The sequence below is a fragment of the Cyprinus carpio genome, chromosome A20 (genome assembly GCF_018340385.1).
Source record: "Cyprinus carpio isolate SPL01 chromosome A20, ASM1834038v1, whole genome shotgun sequence".
Lineage (NCBI taxonomy): Eukaryota > Metazoa > Chordata > Actinopteri > Cypriniformes > Cyprinidae > Cyprinus > Cyprinus carpio.
In genome coordinates this window covers 12,879,478-12,900,359 of record NC_056591.1, presented here as the reverse complement: position 1 = coordinate 12,900,359, position 20,882 = coordinate 12,879,478, and the positions used below count along the sequence as shown (strand labels likewise).

The following is a 20,882-nucleotide window of genomic DNA, read 5'->3' as shown; positions in this document are numbered from 1 at the left end:
ATTTTTTTTGTAGTTGTGGAGCTTGACAGCACGTGGTGACAGCTTTCATTCTATGGAAAAAAATCAGCATGAACATTCTTCAAAATTTCTTAATTTGTGTTCCAAAATGAGGGTGAGTAAACAATGCCAATGTCTGGGTGAATGATTGCTTTAACAGGGTTGTAAAAGGACAAACTCAACATACATGAGTTTCTGCTCATTTTCCACATTGTGTGTTTAACCTCATCCCCTTGCTTCTGGAAGTTGTTACAGATGCTATCTGGATGATTGGCAAATAAATATGCTTGTCTAAACTGATCAATTGATATCTACAGATATAATCTCAGTCAGTGTAAAACAGTCAGGGATGATGTAACACAAATGGACAAAATAAAGAAAATGCACATGAAACTCATGTTTGGGGATTCAGCCTTCCAAACCTCGTAGAATGGTGGGTTTTCACTAATACTCACAATGAGATGGCAGGTCCATGGATAGAAGTGAGTGGTCTTCGTCAGAGCCTAAAGTGTGTTAACGTCTGTGTTTTTCAACCTTTCTGGGACCAAATTTGAGGTAGTTCTAGCACAGCAGGCCTGAGGTGTATGTTTGTCTTTGATAATCTCTTCCCGAATCAAACATCAAGCAGGCAAGCAAGCCCCAACCACATAGGAGTCAATCATTATCTACTGTCAATGATGGCAAGCATCCCATAAAGCAACACCCAGTGCGAGGAAAAGAGAGCATGTGCCAGTATTTTGGCAAAGGAAACAGATAGTGCCCAGTGTTCAAAATAAAACACTTTCCGGAAACACTTTAGCAGCAAGGTCTGCATTAAAAGCTTGAAATTGACACTTTTGCATGATACAGGGAATTTGATAGGTTAGAAAACAGCACTAGTTGACTCCATAAGAAAGCAAAAAGCAAATGGCTAAAAAGCACCCGTGCACCACAATTTATTGAGACTCCTGATTGATCCCACCTCAGGCAGCTGGCTGCTATTGCTGTCAGAGTGGGCGGTCTCATGGGTGGGGCTTTCTGGGCGGGGCAGCGGTGGGGTAGGCATGGCCTCTTCAGTCAAGACACTACTGGAGGATTCTTGCGACTGCTGGAGGGAGTCCATATGATTGGATATGGCGTCATCAGTCGCTGAATCACTATTAAGCTGCATGAAAAGGAAAAGTGAATCAATAGTTAGTAAAAAAATGAAGCATAATGAAGCATGTAGAAGTCTCTGCCTAAACTAAGTGTTATGCTGCATGCACCTATAGCTGTTCAATGGAAAATAGTTCCTGAGTTCTGCACTTCATAATATTTCATAATCATCTTGTATCATGACAACATGCGACATGCCAATAAATGACGTAAGCCTGGCAAGACCAATTACATTACATCTTTCAGACTTATTCAAACAGTGTAGGAGGAAAGACACAAAAACAGGAAAAGATGATGACTTTCACACAGAAGCGTTTAAATGATCAGTTTTCTTAAGCTCTGCTTAGTAGCTCATGCCCCATAGCAAGCGAAAGGGTGAAAAAAAATTATTAGAGGTTAGAGAAAAAAAAAGAAAAAGAAAAATTAAGTTCATAGTGCATAGTTAACATTCATGCAGAAAAACTATTTGAAGCTGTTAAAGTAAAAAGTAGGCTCACAAGTAATATACTGAATACTGGGCATTTTCTGATTTTTAAGGCAAAAAACATTTTAAAATGTGTTAAATTAAAGTCTGGTATAAAATATACATTTTGCAGTCTGGATGAACCAATGCTTGTTGAGGCAGTCTGCAGATTTGGGTCAGTCAGAGTTGACAGATTTCACAGAAAATCACTGTATGACATACAGATTTTTTGGTTACGTTTCTGTGTGAGTTTGTTGTGTTCGGAAAAACTTAAAAGTCTGTTAGTGTGTAATCTTTAGCCATAATCTTCAACCATTTACAATGTCGGAAAGTTTATAATGCCTAGTGTTTTAAAATGTGTTCAGATTTAAGAAGCTGTGTAGAGTATTCCAGCCTTAAGTGGAAAGTACTATCAAATTACACAAAACAAAAAAAAAAAAAACAAAAATATACAAAAAATCAACAAAACACTCAAGAACAGTGATAACTGTATTAATGATGGATGTTTCAATTTTGTGGAACTCTGCTGAGCAGTGTGTATGTGCAGATTCTGTGTGGGCCTCGAAATGAGATCATGCTGTCAAGGGTCTAAAAACCTATGTCAAAGTTAGTAGAAGAATGCAAAACAGCTATAATGTATTAAAGTTACTCTGGCTAATAAAAAGACAGAAAAAATGGGTCCCCATCACCATACTTACTCAAAACAAATAAAAAAAGGGAATCAAAATGGAATTAAGAGTCAAAGAAGGGTTTTGGAGTACTAAAAATGAATAATTGGCTTGGTTGGGTGGCAGGGAGAAGTACAGAGGACACCTGTCTAAAGATACTGGAAGTGTGGGTTATGCAGAAAGCAAGCGTCTAACCCCGTCTACGTAGGCTGTGGCAGCGTCTAAGCCCAATTTGGCGCACAGACACACCATGCCGGTGCCCCCTGTGACGAGGGGGCCCAGAGGAGAGGGGACTTACGAGGTTGGAGCGGGTGAGAATCTGGCTAGCGCTCAGTACCTCCTCCTCAGATGACTCATCGGTGTCCTCCGGCTGGATGAGACTGGGTGTGCTGCCGGAATACTGGCAGTCCTGCAGAGACGGCGTGTCACCTTTGTCAATGCTTTCCAGAGAGCGGCGTCTCACACCCCAGTTGAAGTTGTCCATGCTCTCCCCCTGCAGGTGAAACAGGACAAAGTCAACGAGAGCAAAGCAGATCAACTTTTAACTGCAAGCAATGCGAACTACAGAAAAAATAAAGGACAAGAAATTAAATGAATTCACTATACAAAACACGATACAATACGCATAACCACAGAGCACAGTGGGGTCGGTGAACACGGAGAACACCACAACAATGACCATTTAAATTGCTCATTTGCGCCATCCATGTACTTGTGACACTCATTAGCCACAAGTATCAAAACAAACCCACTTGATTGGCTAGCAGGAATCACATTACATATTGTGAAACTTCTGAAGGGGCATATCTTTAACTGAATGATGAAGCCAATCAATTATAGATTAAAACACAAATGTTTCCCTGAACACTGCTTAAAACTTACCTGAAGCTCCTGGACGCAAAAGAGGAAAAAAGATAACAAGAGTATTAGGGAGAGTTAAAACACAGAGATAATGTGGAGGCACACAAACGGACACAGGTGATGTCAGAGAAATACAAACACATATAGACTCTCTCTTTGTTAAGGATGAAACATGAAACAGTTCTGAGATTAGGGATGCTCTGATCTGATACTCAGTATCAGTATTGGCTCCAATACTGCCATTTTCTGCCGGATCGGGTATCAGTTAGACAAGACCAATCCAAATCAGATATTGTACGTATACTATTCTGTTATTATTAAGCCCAACGAAAGAAACAAAAAAATTATGAAAGCACCATAAAGTTTTCGTGCACTATATTCTAAGTGTTCTGAAGCCGTTCCATAGTTTAATGTGCGATTCAGATGAATATACAAGTTGTTAAATTTAAGTTCCTGTAAACTCTTCTCTCCACTGCGGCTGTCAGTCATCTTTGAGCCTTTCATATTATAATACTTTTGCGCAATGAAAGATTATTAATAGCTTTTCTTGTTCTGTCCTATCTATCATATGTTGCTGCCTCATTACTGTGCTACACATTTAAAAGAAACGTCTTTTAATTGTATAGTATATGTTTATACATAAATATATTTAATTGCTTTTCATGAATGTATTTTACAACAATACAAAGAGCAATGTGTAACAGTTTACCAGATTTAGTCCTGCACTTATTCACTTTTATTTGGTCCCCACTAAATAATGTTTTTAAATGATTGAGCACTCATGATTTTCTAGAGTAACTTTTGCTGCTGAATTATCCACTAACCTTGTTTCTAATAGTATTTTTGTCATAGAATATGATTATATATTTTTATGTATAATGAATTTGTCTATATTTAGTAGATTGTGTTTAACACAAACAGGGATGATCAGGTCAACATGCATTGAGGTATAAAATTCTACACTGATTTAAAAACAAAAACAATAAACTGTGCTGGTATCGGATCGGTTGTGAAAAAAATGGCATCGTTGCATCCCTATCTGAGATGCTTGCAAGAAAAAAAAATTGAGGATTGTTTGTTAATTATCAAAAGATGAGGCAACATGCCAAGAGCATTAGTGCTCACCTCTCCATCCTCCAACTCAACATCCAGGAAGTCAAAGTCCTTGAAGACACCAAACTGCTGTTCACTTCCTGCATCCTCTGCTTGCACTTCCTCCTCCCGTGTCACTTCCTCTACAGTAGGGATCAGACTGGTCTGTTGGTCACCTGCATCCAAATCCTCATTTGAAGAGAACACCACCTACAGAAAAGAGGTGTAATTAGCCACTGCTAAAACGTAACCTGATAATTTAATGAATACAGAAGGAAAACGTACAGAGGGGTTTTTAGGCAGGCCGGACTCTGGGCCACACAGAGATAGGACATTCATCAGTTTCTCCCGGGTTCTTCTCTGGAAGCAGATAACAATATCACCATTAAAATAAGAGTTGCAATAAAAAAGCAATCAAAGCTGCAGTTGGTTCATTAAGAATTGAAAGATTTTCAAAATAGGTGACAATACCTGTGAGAGCTGTGGCCTCTTCCAGCTGACTGGCACCAGCCCATTTGAATTGGAGCCAGAGGAAGTAGACGAGGTGCTTCTCGTCACGGCAATTACCTGCGGTTTTCCATTACGCCCTGCTGCACTTCGCTGGTCTCCATACTTATGACCTATAATAGGTGTCTGTAGGTCAAATGTTAAAAAACAGTGTCAAAGTTAAAAAAGGTTTGAAACTACAATAGATTTACATTAGCCTTCAAAAATTTGGGGCTACAGCAAAACAGTAATACTGTGAAATATTTTTACAATTTTAAATAGCTGTTTTCTATTTTGATATATTATAAAATGTATTCCTGTGACACAAAGCTAAATCTTCAGCATCATTACTCCAGTCTTCAGTCACATGATCCTTCAGAAATCATTCTAATATACTGATTTGCTGCTAAAGAAACATTTGTATAAATGTTTTCAAGGTTTAGTGGAAACGTGATACATATTTGAAAGTGAAAGTGAAAGTCGTGACATTTGTCAAGTATGGTGACCCATACTCGAAATTGGTGCTCTGCATTTAACCCATCCAAGTGTACACACACAGCAGTGAGAATGTGAACACACCGTGAACACACACCCGGAGCAGTGGGCAGCTATAGATCCAGCGCCCGGGGAGCAACTGGGGGTTCAGTGCCTTGCTCAAGGGCACTTCAGCCATGGGTAATGAGGGTGGAAGAGAGCGCTGTTCATTCACTCCCTCCCACCTACAACTCCTGCCAGCACCGAGACTCGAACCTGCGACCTTCTGGTTACAAGTCCAAATCTCTCACCGTTAGGCCACAGCTGCCCCCAATCATTTATGAACAAAGTTCAAAAAGACAGCATTTATTTGAAACAGAAATCTTTTGTAACATTATAAAAGTCATTGTGAAAATTCAAATGTGTCATTGGTGAATAAAAGATAAAAATTTCATTAAAAAAAAAAAAAAAACACTTACTGACCCCAACCCTTTGAACAGCAGTGTACATATAAACAAAATAAAAGTGGCTGAAGACAGAGAAGATGGCAGGCCAAGTACCTCTGAGATGTCAAAGTGGAAGTCCAATGTTTTTCCTGGCAGTTCTTTAGATGAGTTGTTGAATATGCGTGTGAAAGCGATCTCCGGGGAGCCGGTCGACTCTGTGCTGTAGGAGCGCTGCACCTCATCGGGAACCACCAGACTTGCAGAGCGGGACACCACCAACTTCAGAATGTTCTGGGCCTCCTTCCAGTACAGGCTCTGTAGCAATGCAGACACAACAAACGCCAAAAGACTTGAGCCATTTTTCACCATACCTCCCCTTGATTTAACCTCGAGTGACCCACGAGACGAAAAGCTTCAATAAAAGCCAGGTAAAGAAATTCACATGGAATGCTCTGTATTCATATTCTGTTAAAATGGGACAGGCATACTAAAATAAATAATTGGAGGGACTGATGTTCCGACTGTTGACTACAGAAAGAGTAAGCTGTACACAGACCTGTACATATTTGCCAATGATCTTCATGATTTCCAAGTTGAACTGTTTGACAGGAGCAGCAGACAGGTCAATAACACACAATACACTATATAATATCTATAAAAAACACCTCCACACTCTTCAACAACCCCTCCAACAATAACTAAAAGAGAGGAGGTCAAAGGGGAAGAGATTACATATACAGTATATATACTTCAGCACCACGTTATATGACAGCACAGTTTAGCTTGAGACCCCATCATTGTGTTGCAGATGATAAGTGTGTAAATAGATAAATATATAACAAATAATAATATATAATACATAGTTACATATGAAAGCATTTTATATACATAATCAATGGAATTAAAAAAATTCGGAAAGATTTTTCTTTTTTTCAGAAATTAATACTTATTCACCAAGGAAACATTAAATTGATCAAAAGGGACACTGACATTTTTATTTATTTATTTACAAAATTTCAAATAAATAGTGTTCTTTTAAACTTTCTAATTATCAAAGAATCTTGAAAAAATATTAAGCAGCACAACAGTTTTCAACATCGATAATAAAGACTGGAGTAATGGCTGCTGAAAATTCCACTTTGCCATAACAGGAATAAAATACATTTTAAAATATATTAAAATAGAAAAGTTATTTTAACCTGTAATAATATTTCATATAATATGACTGTTTTTACTGTATTTTGATCAAATAAATGCAGCCTTGAAGAGCTCAAGAGACTTCTTAAATAAATAAATCCAACCGCATTTTGAACGGTAGTGTAATGAATAAAGAATTGATCATATCTAAAAACATTCATACATTATATTTATACATTTAAAAAACATATATAAAAATACACAAAAATCAAAACCAAAAATTACAAAAATTCACACCAAGATCGATTCAACTAAATACATTGAAATTATTTGTAAACAAATCAGGGTGGCAAATTTATTGCTGTCTGAAAAACTCTAAAATACTTTTAATCTAATTAACATCTAAACAATATCTCAATAGTTTATTTCCAACTGTATGACTCGATGTTCGTCAATCAAATTCATCTCACCTCAGCTAGGTATGTGACCAGGTTAAAGGTGATTTCAGAGAAGGAGTCGTGCAAGTAGCGACACACCACGTTGATCCAGTTGGTGCTGTCTCGCGAGTAACTGTGCGTTGAGTACAAGCTCATCATGTGTGCCAGGTTGGCCAGTGTGGCTGACTTTTCTTCAGCGCACACTTTAGCGATCCGATCAGCAGTCTCCTTACAGAACCCTGTGGGGTTGTCAAAGTGCTGGACCAGGTGCGGCAGCAGGCACAGGACATTCAGAGGAAAACCTGACAGGAAATAATTGAAGATAATTTAAAATAAATATATGGAAACACCCTCAATTCTCATCAAAATCTCCAATACTGAAACAGATACTGATATTGTACATGGGCACACCTGCTAGCTGTGAGGGGTCTCTATGAGTGTGTGACGGGACACAGTGATGAGTTTACTGAGGAGGTGAATCGTGAGCTCCTGCGTTGCAGCAGAAGTGAAACCCTTCAGGAAGAGCGTCAGGAGGCCGGGGAAGTTGTACCACTTCAGTTTGGCCTGCACTCTTTCCAGCTTCTCCCTACTGTCCGCCTTCTCCAGGGGCATCTGGGCCAGGAGTCGGTTCAGCAGCCTGAGCGCAAGCAAGTACTCAAACTCATAATCGGACTCCAGTAGTGACGTTGCAATCCAGAAGACCGTTGCCATCAGGTTGGTGGGGTCAGTTGGTGGCACCACCTCACCAGATCCTCCTCCAGTTCCACCTCCTCCCGCTGCACTTCCTCCATCGCCACGGACACCATCCTCTCGTAATGATGATAAGCTCCGTGTGCGGGCTAGATTTCCGTGGCTGCCACCCAACCGGTCGGCTACATCAAGGGTGTTGCTGCGGCGACGGTCTCCCAAGCGTTCACCCATCAGACTGGCACGGAGGGAGTTGCTGCGAGCGTGGCTGTAATGGACCTGCAAGAAACTTCCACTGCCAAGGTTCAGCTGACCGGTACTTTTCCTGTTATTAGCAAACTTGGTGCCCTGCAGAGGATCATGGGAGGCCCTATGAAGGAAATGGTGACAGCGTCTCAAGGTTATATGGGTTTAAAACAATGTGCTGTATATGAGGGGGAAATAATGTTTTATTTTTTTTCTGTAGCAGAGCAAATCTTACTGTGAGAGTGCAGTGAGCAGGTCGTAGTTCTTCATGGTTTCAGCCAGAGTGTCTATCCCAGCCTCTAGCGTCAACAGCAACTCAATAACAAAACCCTGCAAGAGACGGATCAAATGTTTGATTAGAACTGTTTAGAGATCCACACTTAGCAAGGCCTAAGAACAGTGTGGGGGAGTTTTGGTCCAGGTTAAAGCAATGTCACATGTCTGATTGGGCCAACATGAACTGATTGAAAACTAAAATAAAGTCAAATCTTAATGACTAAAGTAGATGATGTTTTGTTAAAACTGTAAGAATGAATCTTGGAAGGACCCAAGGATTTTATATTTATTTAATTTGTTTATATGACACAAAAATATGTCAGAAAAGATTTTTTTTTTTAAATAAACTTTTCATTAGAAAAATACATTATATTTAAATTTAAATAAAAATTAATTAATTATTAAAAATTATATTTATTTAATAGAGAGAAAGCTTACTTAAAAAAACAATATATTAATATGGAAAAATAAATATATAAATAAAAACAAAGAGAATGTTTATTATATTATATATATATATATATATATATATATATATATATATATATATATATATATATATATATTTGTTGTTTTTTTTCCCTGAGACATTGCCTAATATCACTACTTAGGGTCAAGTATGTTGGCAGGGCAAGTAAAAAATCAGAAGTACTGGCCCGATCAGATCAGGAAAAAAAAAAAAATCCTTATTGCCGAGCCCTGCTGTTGCTTTCTTATCAGTACTTCTGGAAGAGTTGGACATTTCTACATACCTGAGCCTCTTCCCCTGGATCTCCCACAGTCTCTACCAGACGAGAAAGCACGTCTGACAGTGTGGAGGCTGTGAGTGGCTGCTTCAGTGCTCTGAAGATCTGGAAAGAGCGACCAGCGTAATGCCGTGATGAGCAAGACAGAGCTGTCTGCAGAGCAACTTCACTCAGCTCCTGCTCCAACTGGTAACCTAATCAAACATGCAGCACAAGAAACCATTACCACCATAGCCGAAACATCTCAATTCTCTTCCTTCATATGGAAGTTGGGGGCAGTCGTGGCCTAATGGTTAGAGGGTTGGACTTGTAACCTAAAGGTTGTAAGTTCGAGTCTCAGGTCCAGCAGAAATTGATGGTGGGGGGAGTGAATTACAAGCACTCTCTTCCACCCTCAATACAACGACTGAGGTGAGACCCTTTAGCAAGGCACCGGACCCCCAACTGCTCCCCGGGTGCCGCAGCAATATGTCTACTAATATGGGTGTATGTGTGTGTTCACTACTGTGTGTGTGCACTTGGATGGGTTAAATGCAGAGCACAAATGCAGAGTATGGGCCACACTACAGTGCAGTGAAATTAGCACATGTTGTGTCTTACCGGACGGTGTCTGTTTGAAGACGTTGACAACATGACGGAGGAATACACTAAGCTGATCAGCACTCTTGATGTTGGGGTTTTTGGGAGAGACGTCTTCGTGGTTCCACAGCGGACCACGCTTCCTATGAGCCAACCAATCAGAAAGAATTAGAGCAAGTAGCACAACAGGAAATGTCTAACATAGAACAAAGGCAAAGCAGGCTCACACAACTCTCAGTGAACAACCATTTTGTATGTAAACACTCTGAATCAAACATTCACACAGATGAGAGCACACACACACATGCAAAGCAACAATACCCTCTCCTGTTAGACATGGCTGCAGGCAGAGGAAAAAATACAGTAACTTAACAAAAATAAATGTACATTCAATATGTATCCAGGGAAACTTGTAAGGAACAACATTATTGTTTGGTAACGAAACTGCAGAAACAAATGATTTAAATCTAAAGTCAGTGTTTTGATGTTAAAATACTTTTACCTTCCCATCTTAATATGCAGATACAACTATGAGAAAGTCACATGATAAACAATCATGTCCTATCATGGACTCCAGTTGGACATGATATTGTCTAAGAACTAAATGTTTTATTCATAAATGTGTTATTCACTTATATCCAAAGCAACTTGGAGTCGATTGCTCCAAAAAGTAATTTGGTAACACGGCCAGAAATATTACAATATATACATAACTTGTGCATTTAAATGCGTTTTTTTCTTTCTTTCTGGATTCTGTGTTTTATGGTTTAATACAATTTATCCTCAAAAATGGTGTCTAATAAAAAGAATTAATTCAACTTTAACAATTTAATCATCTGTTAAAATGTCAATATTAAATTACAAGAAAAAAAATTGGATTTTTTGTCAAATAAGGAGCACTTGTATACTCTACAAATTTTCTTAAAACAATAAATAAAATGTAATGTTTTAATACTTGTAATTATATTTAATACTTGTATAAATTCATTATTATTATTACTTTTGAGAGGTACATTTTACAATAGACAATAGTAATACATTTCTTAAAGCAAACATTTATTTTACCGGATTGTCATGGAGAACTTTGAATTTCCATCAGGCTATGCAACCCAATTCTTTCTTTGCTAGAACCACTCCTGAACATACCAAACTATCAAGCAGGATTGCATGTTATTGCTTGAAGTGTTTGGAATATTCAGCACTCTGATAAGTGCTAAGTAAGTAACTCAGAGGGAGAATCTGACAGACTGGCCTGAGACCCCTCACCTTGAGCTGATGAACTCAATGAGGTTTTTGACCTTCTCATCCTGCTCTGCAGACAGGTCCACTTCATTAAGGAGAGTAGGGGGGAGGTGAGGCAGTGCCGAGCTGCCCAGACTGATGCTAGAGGATGTGGAGATGGAGCTCAGGCCAGAGTCTGTCATTGGAGAAGACTGGTAGTCTGGCATCAGCTCTATTACACCTGGAAGACAAACCAATGCACAATTATTTATTATTCTAATATATTACTTATTATTATTATAATAATTAAGCACTGTGACCGAGAGATCATGCAAAACATCTTTGCTTTTAAGTACCTGTGAGGTTGAACTCCTGAAGAGTGGGCTTGACTGTCAGAACTCTTGGCTCGTTCAGCTCACGGTTGCGGAGAAGTACAGATGCTAGTGACTGGACACTGCTGTTGGTGCCCTGGACGACCAGCAGGTGGAGCAGTAAATGCTTGCAGTGCTCATAGACCTCAGGGTGCTGGTGGTCAAAACCTACAAGCACAAATATGCATTGCAGGACATACAATGTGGAACATTCCAGTGATAATGTGTTAATAAACTACAGTTGTGTATGTGTTACCTATAAAGATGGCATGCAGTAGCAGGTGAAGGTATGAGCTCCATTCCACTTTGACCCCGTGGTCTACAATGAGGTCGGTCAGCAAGATCACAGCAATGTTACATCTGTAAAGAAATGGCAATGTGTCGTCAGCGCTCAAAGGTCAAGGAGAACAACACCGACTCTAATTTAGGACACACTGAGTATGTCCTTCACCTGTGCAGGGAGACTCCAGGAGTAGTGGTCTCAGGCAGGTAATCGACCAGTGGTGACCAGCAGCCGCCAGTGGGAGGAAATGGGAGGGGCTCTGGCCGGTTATGGTCCATCACCTTTAGACGCCAGTTAGCATAGACAGGCATAGAGTCACCTACAGAGAGAAACCACATGTTCATGCAATACCATTCAAAAGTTTGAGACTTGTAATATTTTTAAATGTTTATTTGATCAAAATACAGGAAAATTTTCTATTTTAAAATGTAATTTATTCCTTTGAAGGCAAATGCTGCCCACTGAATTTTGCACTGATTCTACTTTTAAATCCACACATTTTTGAGTCTGCCTTCAGACTAAGTATTTTTTGGTCAGAGCTGGAGCACCGTCAGAAGTTAAAGGGAGCACTGATCATCAGTATTACAGTGAAGTTAATGTACTCACTCTTCTCCTCCTCATAAGATCCTCCTGAGCTGCTGCTGTAACGGGACTCCAGTCGATGGTGCTGTCTGTTCAGATTACTGTTCAGACCAGTGTAGATGTCCAAATGTGTGTAACTGTGCAGAGATACAGAAAATTACACTCAGGTTATACTTTACAACTTTGTCTAGTACTTTTGAGGAAGCAACAAATAATTAACAACCAAGTCAGCAATGGCTGATAAATGATTCTTGGTTTATTTTCAGAAATAATTATTTTCAGTTATAACTTTTTTTTTTTTTTTTAAATGGAACACAATCACTAAACCTATAATCAATTTACCAATCCTCTGTTGGAATCTTTTTTGCTCTCATGCTGTCCATCATGTCCAGGTACCATGGTGTTACTACTAGACGCTGTTCCTGAAAAAGCCAATCATTTCAAAGAAATGACAGTGAAAATGTAATTGCTTCCTTGGATCACATTTATCAGAAACGTTTCTACAATCTTTGGGGCTTTTTGAATTGTTTCTACTCATCTTATGATGTATAAAGGTCATATTGAGAAATACAAGTGGTCAGAGTGGTTTAATTTTATATATACCCGATGTAACAGAAGGGATCTTGTAAGAAGAAGTAATGCGGTAGTAAGGTGGGTTATCCATATGAGTGACAGCTGAGGATACAGGGTCTGTTAGCTCCAGCTCATACATTAACTCCTCCAGCAGCTGCATCGTCTTATCTCTGCCCAGATATACCACAACACGCTTGACCTGCAAAATATTAGGAAACACATTCAGAAACAACAGCATGGAACAAACTAAGTTAATAAGTGTGTGTTCACACTTGTAGTACGTTCTCAAGGTTCGGACCAAAAAAGAAAACAATATATTTGGTCCTGTTCTGCTGATCATTCATAGTGGCATTTTTGACAGCGAACCTAAAGATAGCTAAAGGCATAGTGATACGTTCACAACCTGACTGGTCAGGTTAAATGACGTAGATTTCGTGACGGAACTCACCGAACTCCACAAACAAAAGCTGTGTTCGACTTAAAGCGGCACTGTGCAGACAGATTGGTGTATGACATCACAGTACCCATTCACCGATCGGTCTGCTCAGCGCCGCTTCAAGTTGAACACACCTAATGCCATCTGCTGGACTAAGCGCGCTCATTGCTGCGTGTACTTTTGATTCAAATCACACCACATACAGTCGCATCAAGAGCTCATAAAATACACCCTATCTCCTTGTTGCTCCACGTTTGCCCTCTGCTCACTTTGTTTTGGATACACCGCTCGCTCCGCATCGTCAAATCAGGTTGCATAGCGTCGCATCTTGTCATTACTTTCTGTTTTTGGTTTGTTTACAAGTATTTGGTCCATGTTGCGTTCATATTTAATTCGAACCGCACCAGAGTTTGTTTGGAACCAGACCGAGACATCTTTTTAGTGGCCTCGGTCCGCTTGTTGGTGTGCACCAGGGTTCGGATGGCAGAGTTCACACTTACTCAAACGAACCGCATTAACAGAGCAATCGCACCTGAGTTCGTTTTAATCAAAACCAAACATGACAAGTGTGAACACACCCTAAGTAACATGGCCGAAGTCTCAAGTTCAGCCCCTCTGCTCAAGGATTGAGTATCTGGCCAGGACAGGTTTCACTCACATAAGGCAGGAGACTTGGTTCACTGTTGACTCCAGACATGCCGATAAGGAAGTGCAGGATGATCTTTAGGTTTTTTGGCCAGCTGTCAGCTAAAGTGGTCCAGACGTTCTCAATCTCTGACCATGCAAATTCATCACCATACTGTAAAATCAGACCATATGAACATTCATGCAATGATCACCTTGAAAATAGGGTATAATTATTGGTGAATGTGTTAAAACAATATATTTATATAAAATAAAATAAAACTAAGATGAAAAATTAAAGAAAAATTGTCTGCTATAGACACATATATTAAATATATATATTCAGACCTGTACCATAGTCTGCACATAGTCGACATGTAGCATTGGTGTGTTTACCTTTGCAGTCATGAACATGAGGTTGTTGAGGATCATGGTAGTGGCATGTGGTGAACCCCATCCCTCTCCTCTTAGCCAGCGACGGCTGTTCACCATCATCATCTCTCTCTCATGGGCGTCCTCCTCTTCCTCCATCGACGAAGGTTCCTCTTGACGTTGAGTTGAAGGCTTGAAGTCCACCAGCTCCACATTGTTCATCCAGGGTAGGAGATAATGCAGCATCACCTGCCGGCCACCAGGGTGCGCTGTCTGGATTCTCTGACTCACCTCTGAGTAAAACAACACACAATCTCATTACAAAAACAGTGTTTATGCAGGAGGGAAAAGTTATTACCAAATGTTAGATTTACTAAGCATTATATTTATGCAGGTTTGTGTATGTACCTGAGAAGATAGGAAGGGTGAGTTCAGGGTAGGTCCGTGCCAGTTCTTCACTGAGCTGGTAGTAGGACACTGAGTACAGGTGAGGGAGGGGAGAGGCTGGAGTCAAGACCCCGTCAGTACGCTGGATCTCCAGTTTATGGGCGTAACGGAACAGTTTGGGCTCCAGGATCTAATATATAAACACATGCATAAACATTATGATTTGGTACAACTGTTGGTTACGGTGCTCATCACACTTAATTTCAATTTAAACTCTGACGTTTTCTGAAGCACAGGTAGGTGTGAGGAAACTGGGCTTATCAGTTATGATGGAATTCGGAGATATATGCATGACAACCAAATTAAATATTTTCTGTTAATTTGACAGGTTGCAAAATAAAACATACTACTACTTAAGGCTGAATGATTTTGGGAAACAAATCTTATTTTTCCGCAATTTTTCTCATAATTTTTTTTTTTTAAGACCTCCACGTTTGCTATGCTTGTGCGCAGGGTAACATGATTTAAACCGAAAATCATAAAGAAATATATATATATATATTTTTTTTTTTTTTTTTAAAGTTAGAAAAAAAAAAAAAAGTCTCATTTAATTTATCTCAGGCTACATTCACACAGTTGTTTTATGGAAACCATTCAATATGACTCCATACAACAATAATAATAATAACGTTGGTTCGCCTGGCCAGAGGAGAAATGCTTGGTTTCTCCCAAGTTTTTTTCTCCTTTCTTTCACCAATGGAGTTAGGGTTTCTTGCCATTGTCGCTTTTTGACTTAGTTGGGGACACTTAATATTTGGCAATAATATCAACAAGACTGAACTGAGCTTGATGATGACATCACTGAATCAACGATGAACTGACTTTAACTGAAAATTGACTGTTTACTATTGTCCTCTTTTTAGAGCCACTATGCAGCAGAATTGATTTTTGTTGGCAAAGCTGCTTTCTGTATTGTACAGAACAATCTGCACAATCTGTATTGTATAAAGTGCTATAAAAATAATAAAGGTGACTAGACTTAATAATAATTATAAAATTATACAAATGAGATCAATATACTACTTTAGTAGTAATACTATCTTACTGTAAACATACATTATGATATATTTATGGAGGTTATCATATCGTAAAATGATCCCAATACGATTTTATTTACTCAACTGTCCACTCTTGGTGTCCTCTGACAGAAAAAGCTTAAGAATCTCTACTGACCTGCAGTAGCTGCATGGCGACCTCATAGATGTCTCTGGAAGAGTCTGCAGCTTTAAACAGGATTAGATTCAGCAGAACCACGGTGTCAAAATGGTAATCCCTGCAAAAGACAACAAACACACAATATTCATTTTACCTGAATTATCGACACAAATTCAGTCACATTTACCACAAGAAAGTTGTAGTACATACCTGTTGTGAAAGACATTGGCGATGGCTCTGAAGCAGCCTGCAGCGACTCTGCGTGAGCCAGTGTAGCAGCGATCCACCGCCCAGAACATCAGATTGCTCTGGTCTGGGTTCAGCTCCAATAACAACATCACTGCCTCACAACCCAACTGATGCACCTGAGCACAAACATGCATGCATGTGACAGTTCATAAAAGTTCATTGATTAGTAATGCTAACATGGGCACATGAGTAAAATGCATTTACCTTGCGGTCTTGAGAGTCTAGAATATTGTCCAGCCACTTATACAGATACCCATCAGAGGACAGGCCAACATTATCAGCCACCGGACCACAACACAGCACCGCAGACATGGCCTGTGCAGACACGAATCATATTCCACATTCACTCTATGATAGTGATACTGAATTCTGTGGCAGATGCAAATGTGTGTTTTGTGAGACGGTACCTTCAGTGCACAGTACTGGTGTCTGTTGATCTGCATGTTGCGGTCGCTGTATCGGTCCAGTGGTGTGAACATGATGCTGAAGGGTCCAGCCCAATGACTGAAGAGCATGAACAAACTATGTCGCAGTGACTGCTGAGGGAATATACTCCTCCTCTGATGCACTGCAGAAAGACAATCATGAGATCAGTTGAAGTTAAATAACAGATTAATGAATTTACAGATTAGTGAATTAACGGCTATTAAAGTGTCCCTATTATGCCATTTCAAATATTGGCTTTCATACATTGTCTAATGTAGCTGTATGTGAATGATCTGCAAAGCTGTAAAGCCTCAAGTGCACGATAAATAGTTATTGTCTCCAAAAAGAACGAATCGACTCTGAACAGCGTAAACAAGTTGTCAGTAATTCAAATCCCTTTGCATGCGTGTAAACTTATTGTAGGAGACTCCCCAAACAATATTAGGAACCTTAAAAATGGCATAATAGGGGCACTTTAACACTATGAGTTTCTGGGAAAAGGCCCTGTGCATGTGTACCTGGTACATTCTGTATGATGTTGGCCACTAGGGCACTGAAGTGAGAGCGGATGTCTCTCAGTGTGTCTGAATCTTTGTCGTTCTCAGCCTCCAGAAGCTGTCGGGTGAGATCCACGTATTCCAGCAGAGTGCTGTTCAGAGAGTGAGACTCCCCGTCCAGACCACCACTTGCACTGCAAAGACAATACATAAACATGTTACTGTTTAGGATACCTAAGTTGCTAGCTATGAAATTAGCCTTGGCAACAGGAGTTAGATATTTTTTTTTCCAAATATACTTAAAATCTTAATATCATAATAGAATACTGTTAAACATAATACTACATCTGAAATGCAATGGAAGTGTTCATGACTTTCAAGAAAAACAAAACAAAACAGTTCTTCTGTGATGCATGTTGGACAAAATTTAAATCAAATAAACAAATCAGAGTGTGGAGTACTTCTCTTATGCTCACCAAGGCTACATTTATTTGACCAAAATAAATTTGTCATTTGTGAAATATTTTCACAGTTTAAAATAAACGTTTTATATTTTAATATATTTTAAATTGTAATTTATTCCTGTAATGGAAAGCTGAATTTTCAGCAGCGATTATTCCAGTCTTCAGTGTCGCATGATCCTTCAGAAATCATTCTAATATGCTGATTTGCTGCTCAACATTTCTTATTACAATCAGTGTTGAAGACATTTGTGCTGCTTGATATATTTTTGAAACTGAGATACATTTTTACTAGTGATGTTATGACACTGAAGCTCCGATTTCACATCAAAGCACTGTATCGGAGCTTGATTCGTTTTGCCAAAAGCACGTGATTTATGATGTTTGAAGCTTCGTTCGTCTGAAAACCACGCAACTGCTTCACCGTTTCCTTTACGTTATATCACTTTATGTGTTAGCATTGTTTTTTTTTTTTAATATCGCAATTAAATATTTAGCTCAAATGAACTTTGCCTATGAAATAACAGGACTAAGGCAGAGTTAAAATAAACAGATCGCAGATTTAATTTATGAATTTATGTTTCATTTATTTTAGTGCCAGTACAACAACACAAATGAATGACTTTGACAATGACCGTTTTTTATATACAATAAAATAAAACAAAAAATCTGTTGTAGAACCAGATGTGAAACTAACAGCTGTAATGGAACAGAACTCTGGAAGGTGTTATTCATTTTTATGACCACTAGATGGCCACAACAAACTGTGTTGAAAGCTTGAGTAATGAACTTTTTTTGAAAAAAAAAAAAAAAAATTCTGATAAAATTGTGTTGAAAACGGGTTCAGAACGCTTCACTTCACCATCACTAATATTTACTGACCCCAAACTTTTGAACAGTAGTGTACATGTTGTGAGTGTGTGAGACTTACATCTGACTGATGACTCCAGAATCGGCCAGCAGCTCAAAAATCCGGACCAGCTGGACTCTGAGAATGTCACGACGCCGGCGTCGCTTCATGTTCTGCAGAGAAAAAAAAAACACAAGGATCAATAATTTGTTTAGACCGGCATCTGTATTATGAATAGATGGACAAAAAGCTTGCATTTGAATGGTCTAGTGGAACATTTATCCATGAGTCCTCACAGGCATGGATTCCTTGACAGGGTCAAATGTCAAACTGTGGTCAACTCACCTCTGGCCTTCTCTCAAGTGCCTCTTTAATGATGGGGTTTAATTCCTCCAATAGCTCTCTGTAAGACACACCACTGGGTTAAAATGCAATTACACACAATACAATAACATTTTTATTATACATGTAAAGCATATTTTGTCGATTTGTTTCTACTTTTTTTTCTGAGCTTTGTCAGGTGATCTTAAGACGTACCTGAAGGCAATAGGGTTGGTCCGGCCAAGCCCCAGAACGAGAGACTCAGTGATGTCCATGCTCTCAGAGCGCATCATGGGAACCACATGCTTGAACAAGGAGGAAGGGGACGGAATGCTAATGATCTGCAAAGACACACACATGTACACAAACTTTTCAATCATTTCAAATATGGTGTCCCAAATCAAGCAATGTGCAAATATTTCACATTTAACTATACTAATTATTGCATCTGACACTAGAGCTGGTAGGGTGCTATGACCTCGACCTTTGAGTCGTAACTATATCCGCTGTCTGGGGTGGATGCCAGCGTCTCAGGTGGGGAGCAGCGGACAGAGCCGGGGGCCGATGAGGATGAAGATGTGGAAGAGGTGGCAGAGCTGCAGCAGAGGATTAGGTAGTTCCTCCAAAGGCCCACATATGAGTCACTGCTGCTGCTCATGCTGTTCACCTTCTTAGCATTGATCGGGCTGCTGCAAGGTCAAAGGTCACACAGGAAAGTCACATAATCTGACAACAATGGCAAATATAGACTAAGAACATTTTTTTACACTACTAGAGACACATTTGAATGTAAACACATACTTGATGTCGACTTGTGGCGAGAGCAGCTGAAGGCGTGTGGAGGCAAAGACCCAGGCGTAGCTCAGCGCAGTGGGGCAGTGCTTGGGCAGGTGTTCTTGCCGCAGGTAACTAGACAGACTGATGACCCAGGGGTCCTGACCTTGAGTCACGTGGGCAAACACCCAGATGTGGGAGGGGCTTACCACATCAAACTGATGGCTGATGGGAGATGAGCTCCACTCTGCCAGAGTCTGAAGGTCTATTCCACTGGGACAGTACAGTAGATTCGTCTACAGTGAAAAGGGACAAAAAAAAAAGATAACCCTGATATAGTTTGATTTTTACTTTTTGGTTTTGGGCAGAAGATTTCTAACCATTTCAGTCTGGAGGGGATAGCAACATCCAAAAACACATAATGTTCTGCATTCCCTCACCTGATCGGCCCCAGTAAGGTGAATAAAGCTCTCAAGGACTGAAGCACTCAATCTGTCCATCACGTCTATAGCCAACTCCTCATCTCCCTGAGAGAGAGAAACAAGGCACAGCAATGAATTTGAAGTGCAAACAAAATGTCACCACATGTAGGTGAATAACAGGAAGTCATTTAGAGCAGATGGTTACCTTAGCGATGCCGAGGGCCGTGTGCAGTGATCGGACTTCTTTGAGGACATTGACAGCGAGTCTGCGTGTTGCTGGTCGACAGCTGCACAGCACGACCAGAGCCAGACCCTCCACCACATGCAGAACCGTCCAGAGAGGAGATCGCTCCAGAGGGAGAGATGGGCTCTAAAAAATCATTTTAAAATACAAGTTAAAAATGTATGATAAACTACAATATAAAATATCAAACACATACACTACCGTTCAAAAGTTTGGGGTTGGTAAGACTTCTTTAATATATATAGTAAAAACGCTAATATTGTGAAATATTATTACAATTTTAATAAATATATAAATAAAATTATTTGATAACTATTCTATTTAAATAGATTTTAAAATGTAACATATTGCTGTGATGGCAAAACTGAATTTTCAGCAGTCATTATTCAGAAATCATTCGAACATGCCGATTTGGTGAATAAGAAACATTTCTTATTATCAATGTTGAAAACAGTTGTGCAGCTTAATATTCTGTGAAAACCGCAATATATTTTTTTCAAGTTTTTTTTTTTTTTTTTTTTTTAAAATCATCAGTTCAAAAGTACAGCATTTATTAATATATAAAAGTCTTTACTACTGGCACTTTTGATCAATATAATGCATGCTAAAAAAAAAAAAATATAAAAAAAAAAAAAAATTATTTAATAACAAAACAAAATATTTTGTTGTGTTATGTTATGATATATTATATTAATATTATATTACATCATATCATAACAGTGTTTTTTAATCCTGCTCTTGGGGACCCCCCTCTGCACATTTTGCATGTCTCCCTTATTTAGCACACCTGACTGAGTGTGTCAGATAAGGGGGCTCCCAGGACCAGGATTAAGAACCACTGTATT

At 39.3% G+C, this 20,882-nt stretch overlaps 1 protein-coding gene across 1 annotated transcript in view; it reads right to left on the bottom strand.

The window, feature by feature from the left end:
• LOC109112582 (protein furry homolog-like) overlaps positions 1–20,882 on the bottom strand; it is a 70,374-nt gene that overhangs the window by 11,414 nt on the left and 38,078 nt on the right. Inside the window, 36 exon segments of the mRNA XM_042777660.1 lie at positions 959–1,141; positions 2,561–2,755; positions 3,145–3,153; positions 4,249–4,425; positions 4,501–4,575; positions 4,687–4,848; positions 5,736–5,936; positions 6,178–6,293; positions 7,192–7,497; positions 7,607–7,625; positions 7,628–8,252; positions 8,364–8,458; positions 9,157–9,344; positions 9,751–9,872; positions 10,996–11,191; positions 11,307–11,489; positions 11,578–11,681; positions 11,773–11,923; positions 12,211–12,333; positions 12,537–12,608; positions 12,790–12,958; positions 13,854–13,994; positions 14,216–14,484; positions 14,600–14,768; positions 15,812–15,911; positions 16,004–16,158; positions 16,247–16,357; positions 16,450–16,610; positions 16,987–17,159; positions 18,358–18,449; positions 18,622–18,679; positions 18,814–18,938; positions 19,082–19,286; positions 19,399–19,667; positions 19,812–19,898; positions 19,999–20,163. Of these exon segments, the coding sequence (XP_042633594.1) occupies positions 959–1,141; positions 2,561–2,755; positions 3,145–3,153; positions 4,249–4,425; positions 4,501–4,575; positions 4,687–4,848; positions 5,736–5,936; positions 6,178–6,293; positions 7,192–7,497; positions 7,607–7,625; positions 7,628–8,252; positions 8,364–8,458; positions 9,157–9,344; positions 9,751–9,872; positions 10,996–11,191; positions 11,307–11,489; positions 11,578–11,681; positions 11,773–11,923; positions 12,211–12,333; positions 12,537–12,608; positions 12,790–12,958; positions 13,854–13,994; positions 14,216–14,484; positions 14,600–14,768; positions 15,812–15,911; positions 16,004–16,158; positions 16,247–16,357; positions 16,450–16,610; positions 16,987–17,159; positions 18,358–18,449; positions 18,622–18,679; positions 18,814–18,938; positions 19,082–19,286; positions 19,399–19,667; positions 19,812–19,898; positions 19,999–20,163 (5,751 nt within the window).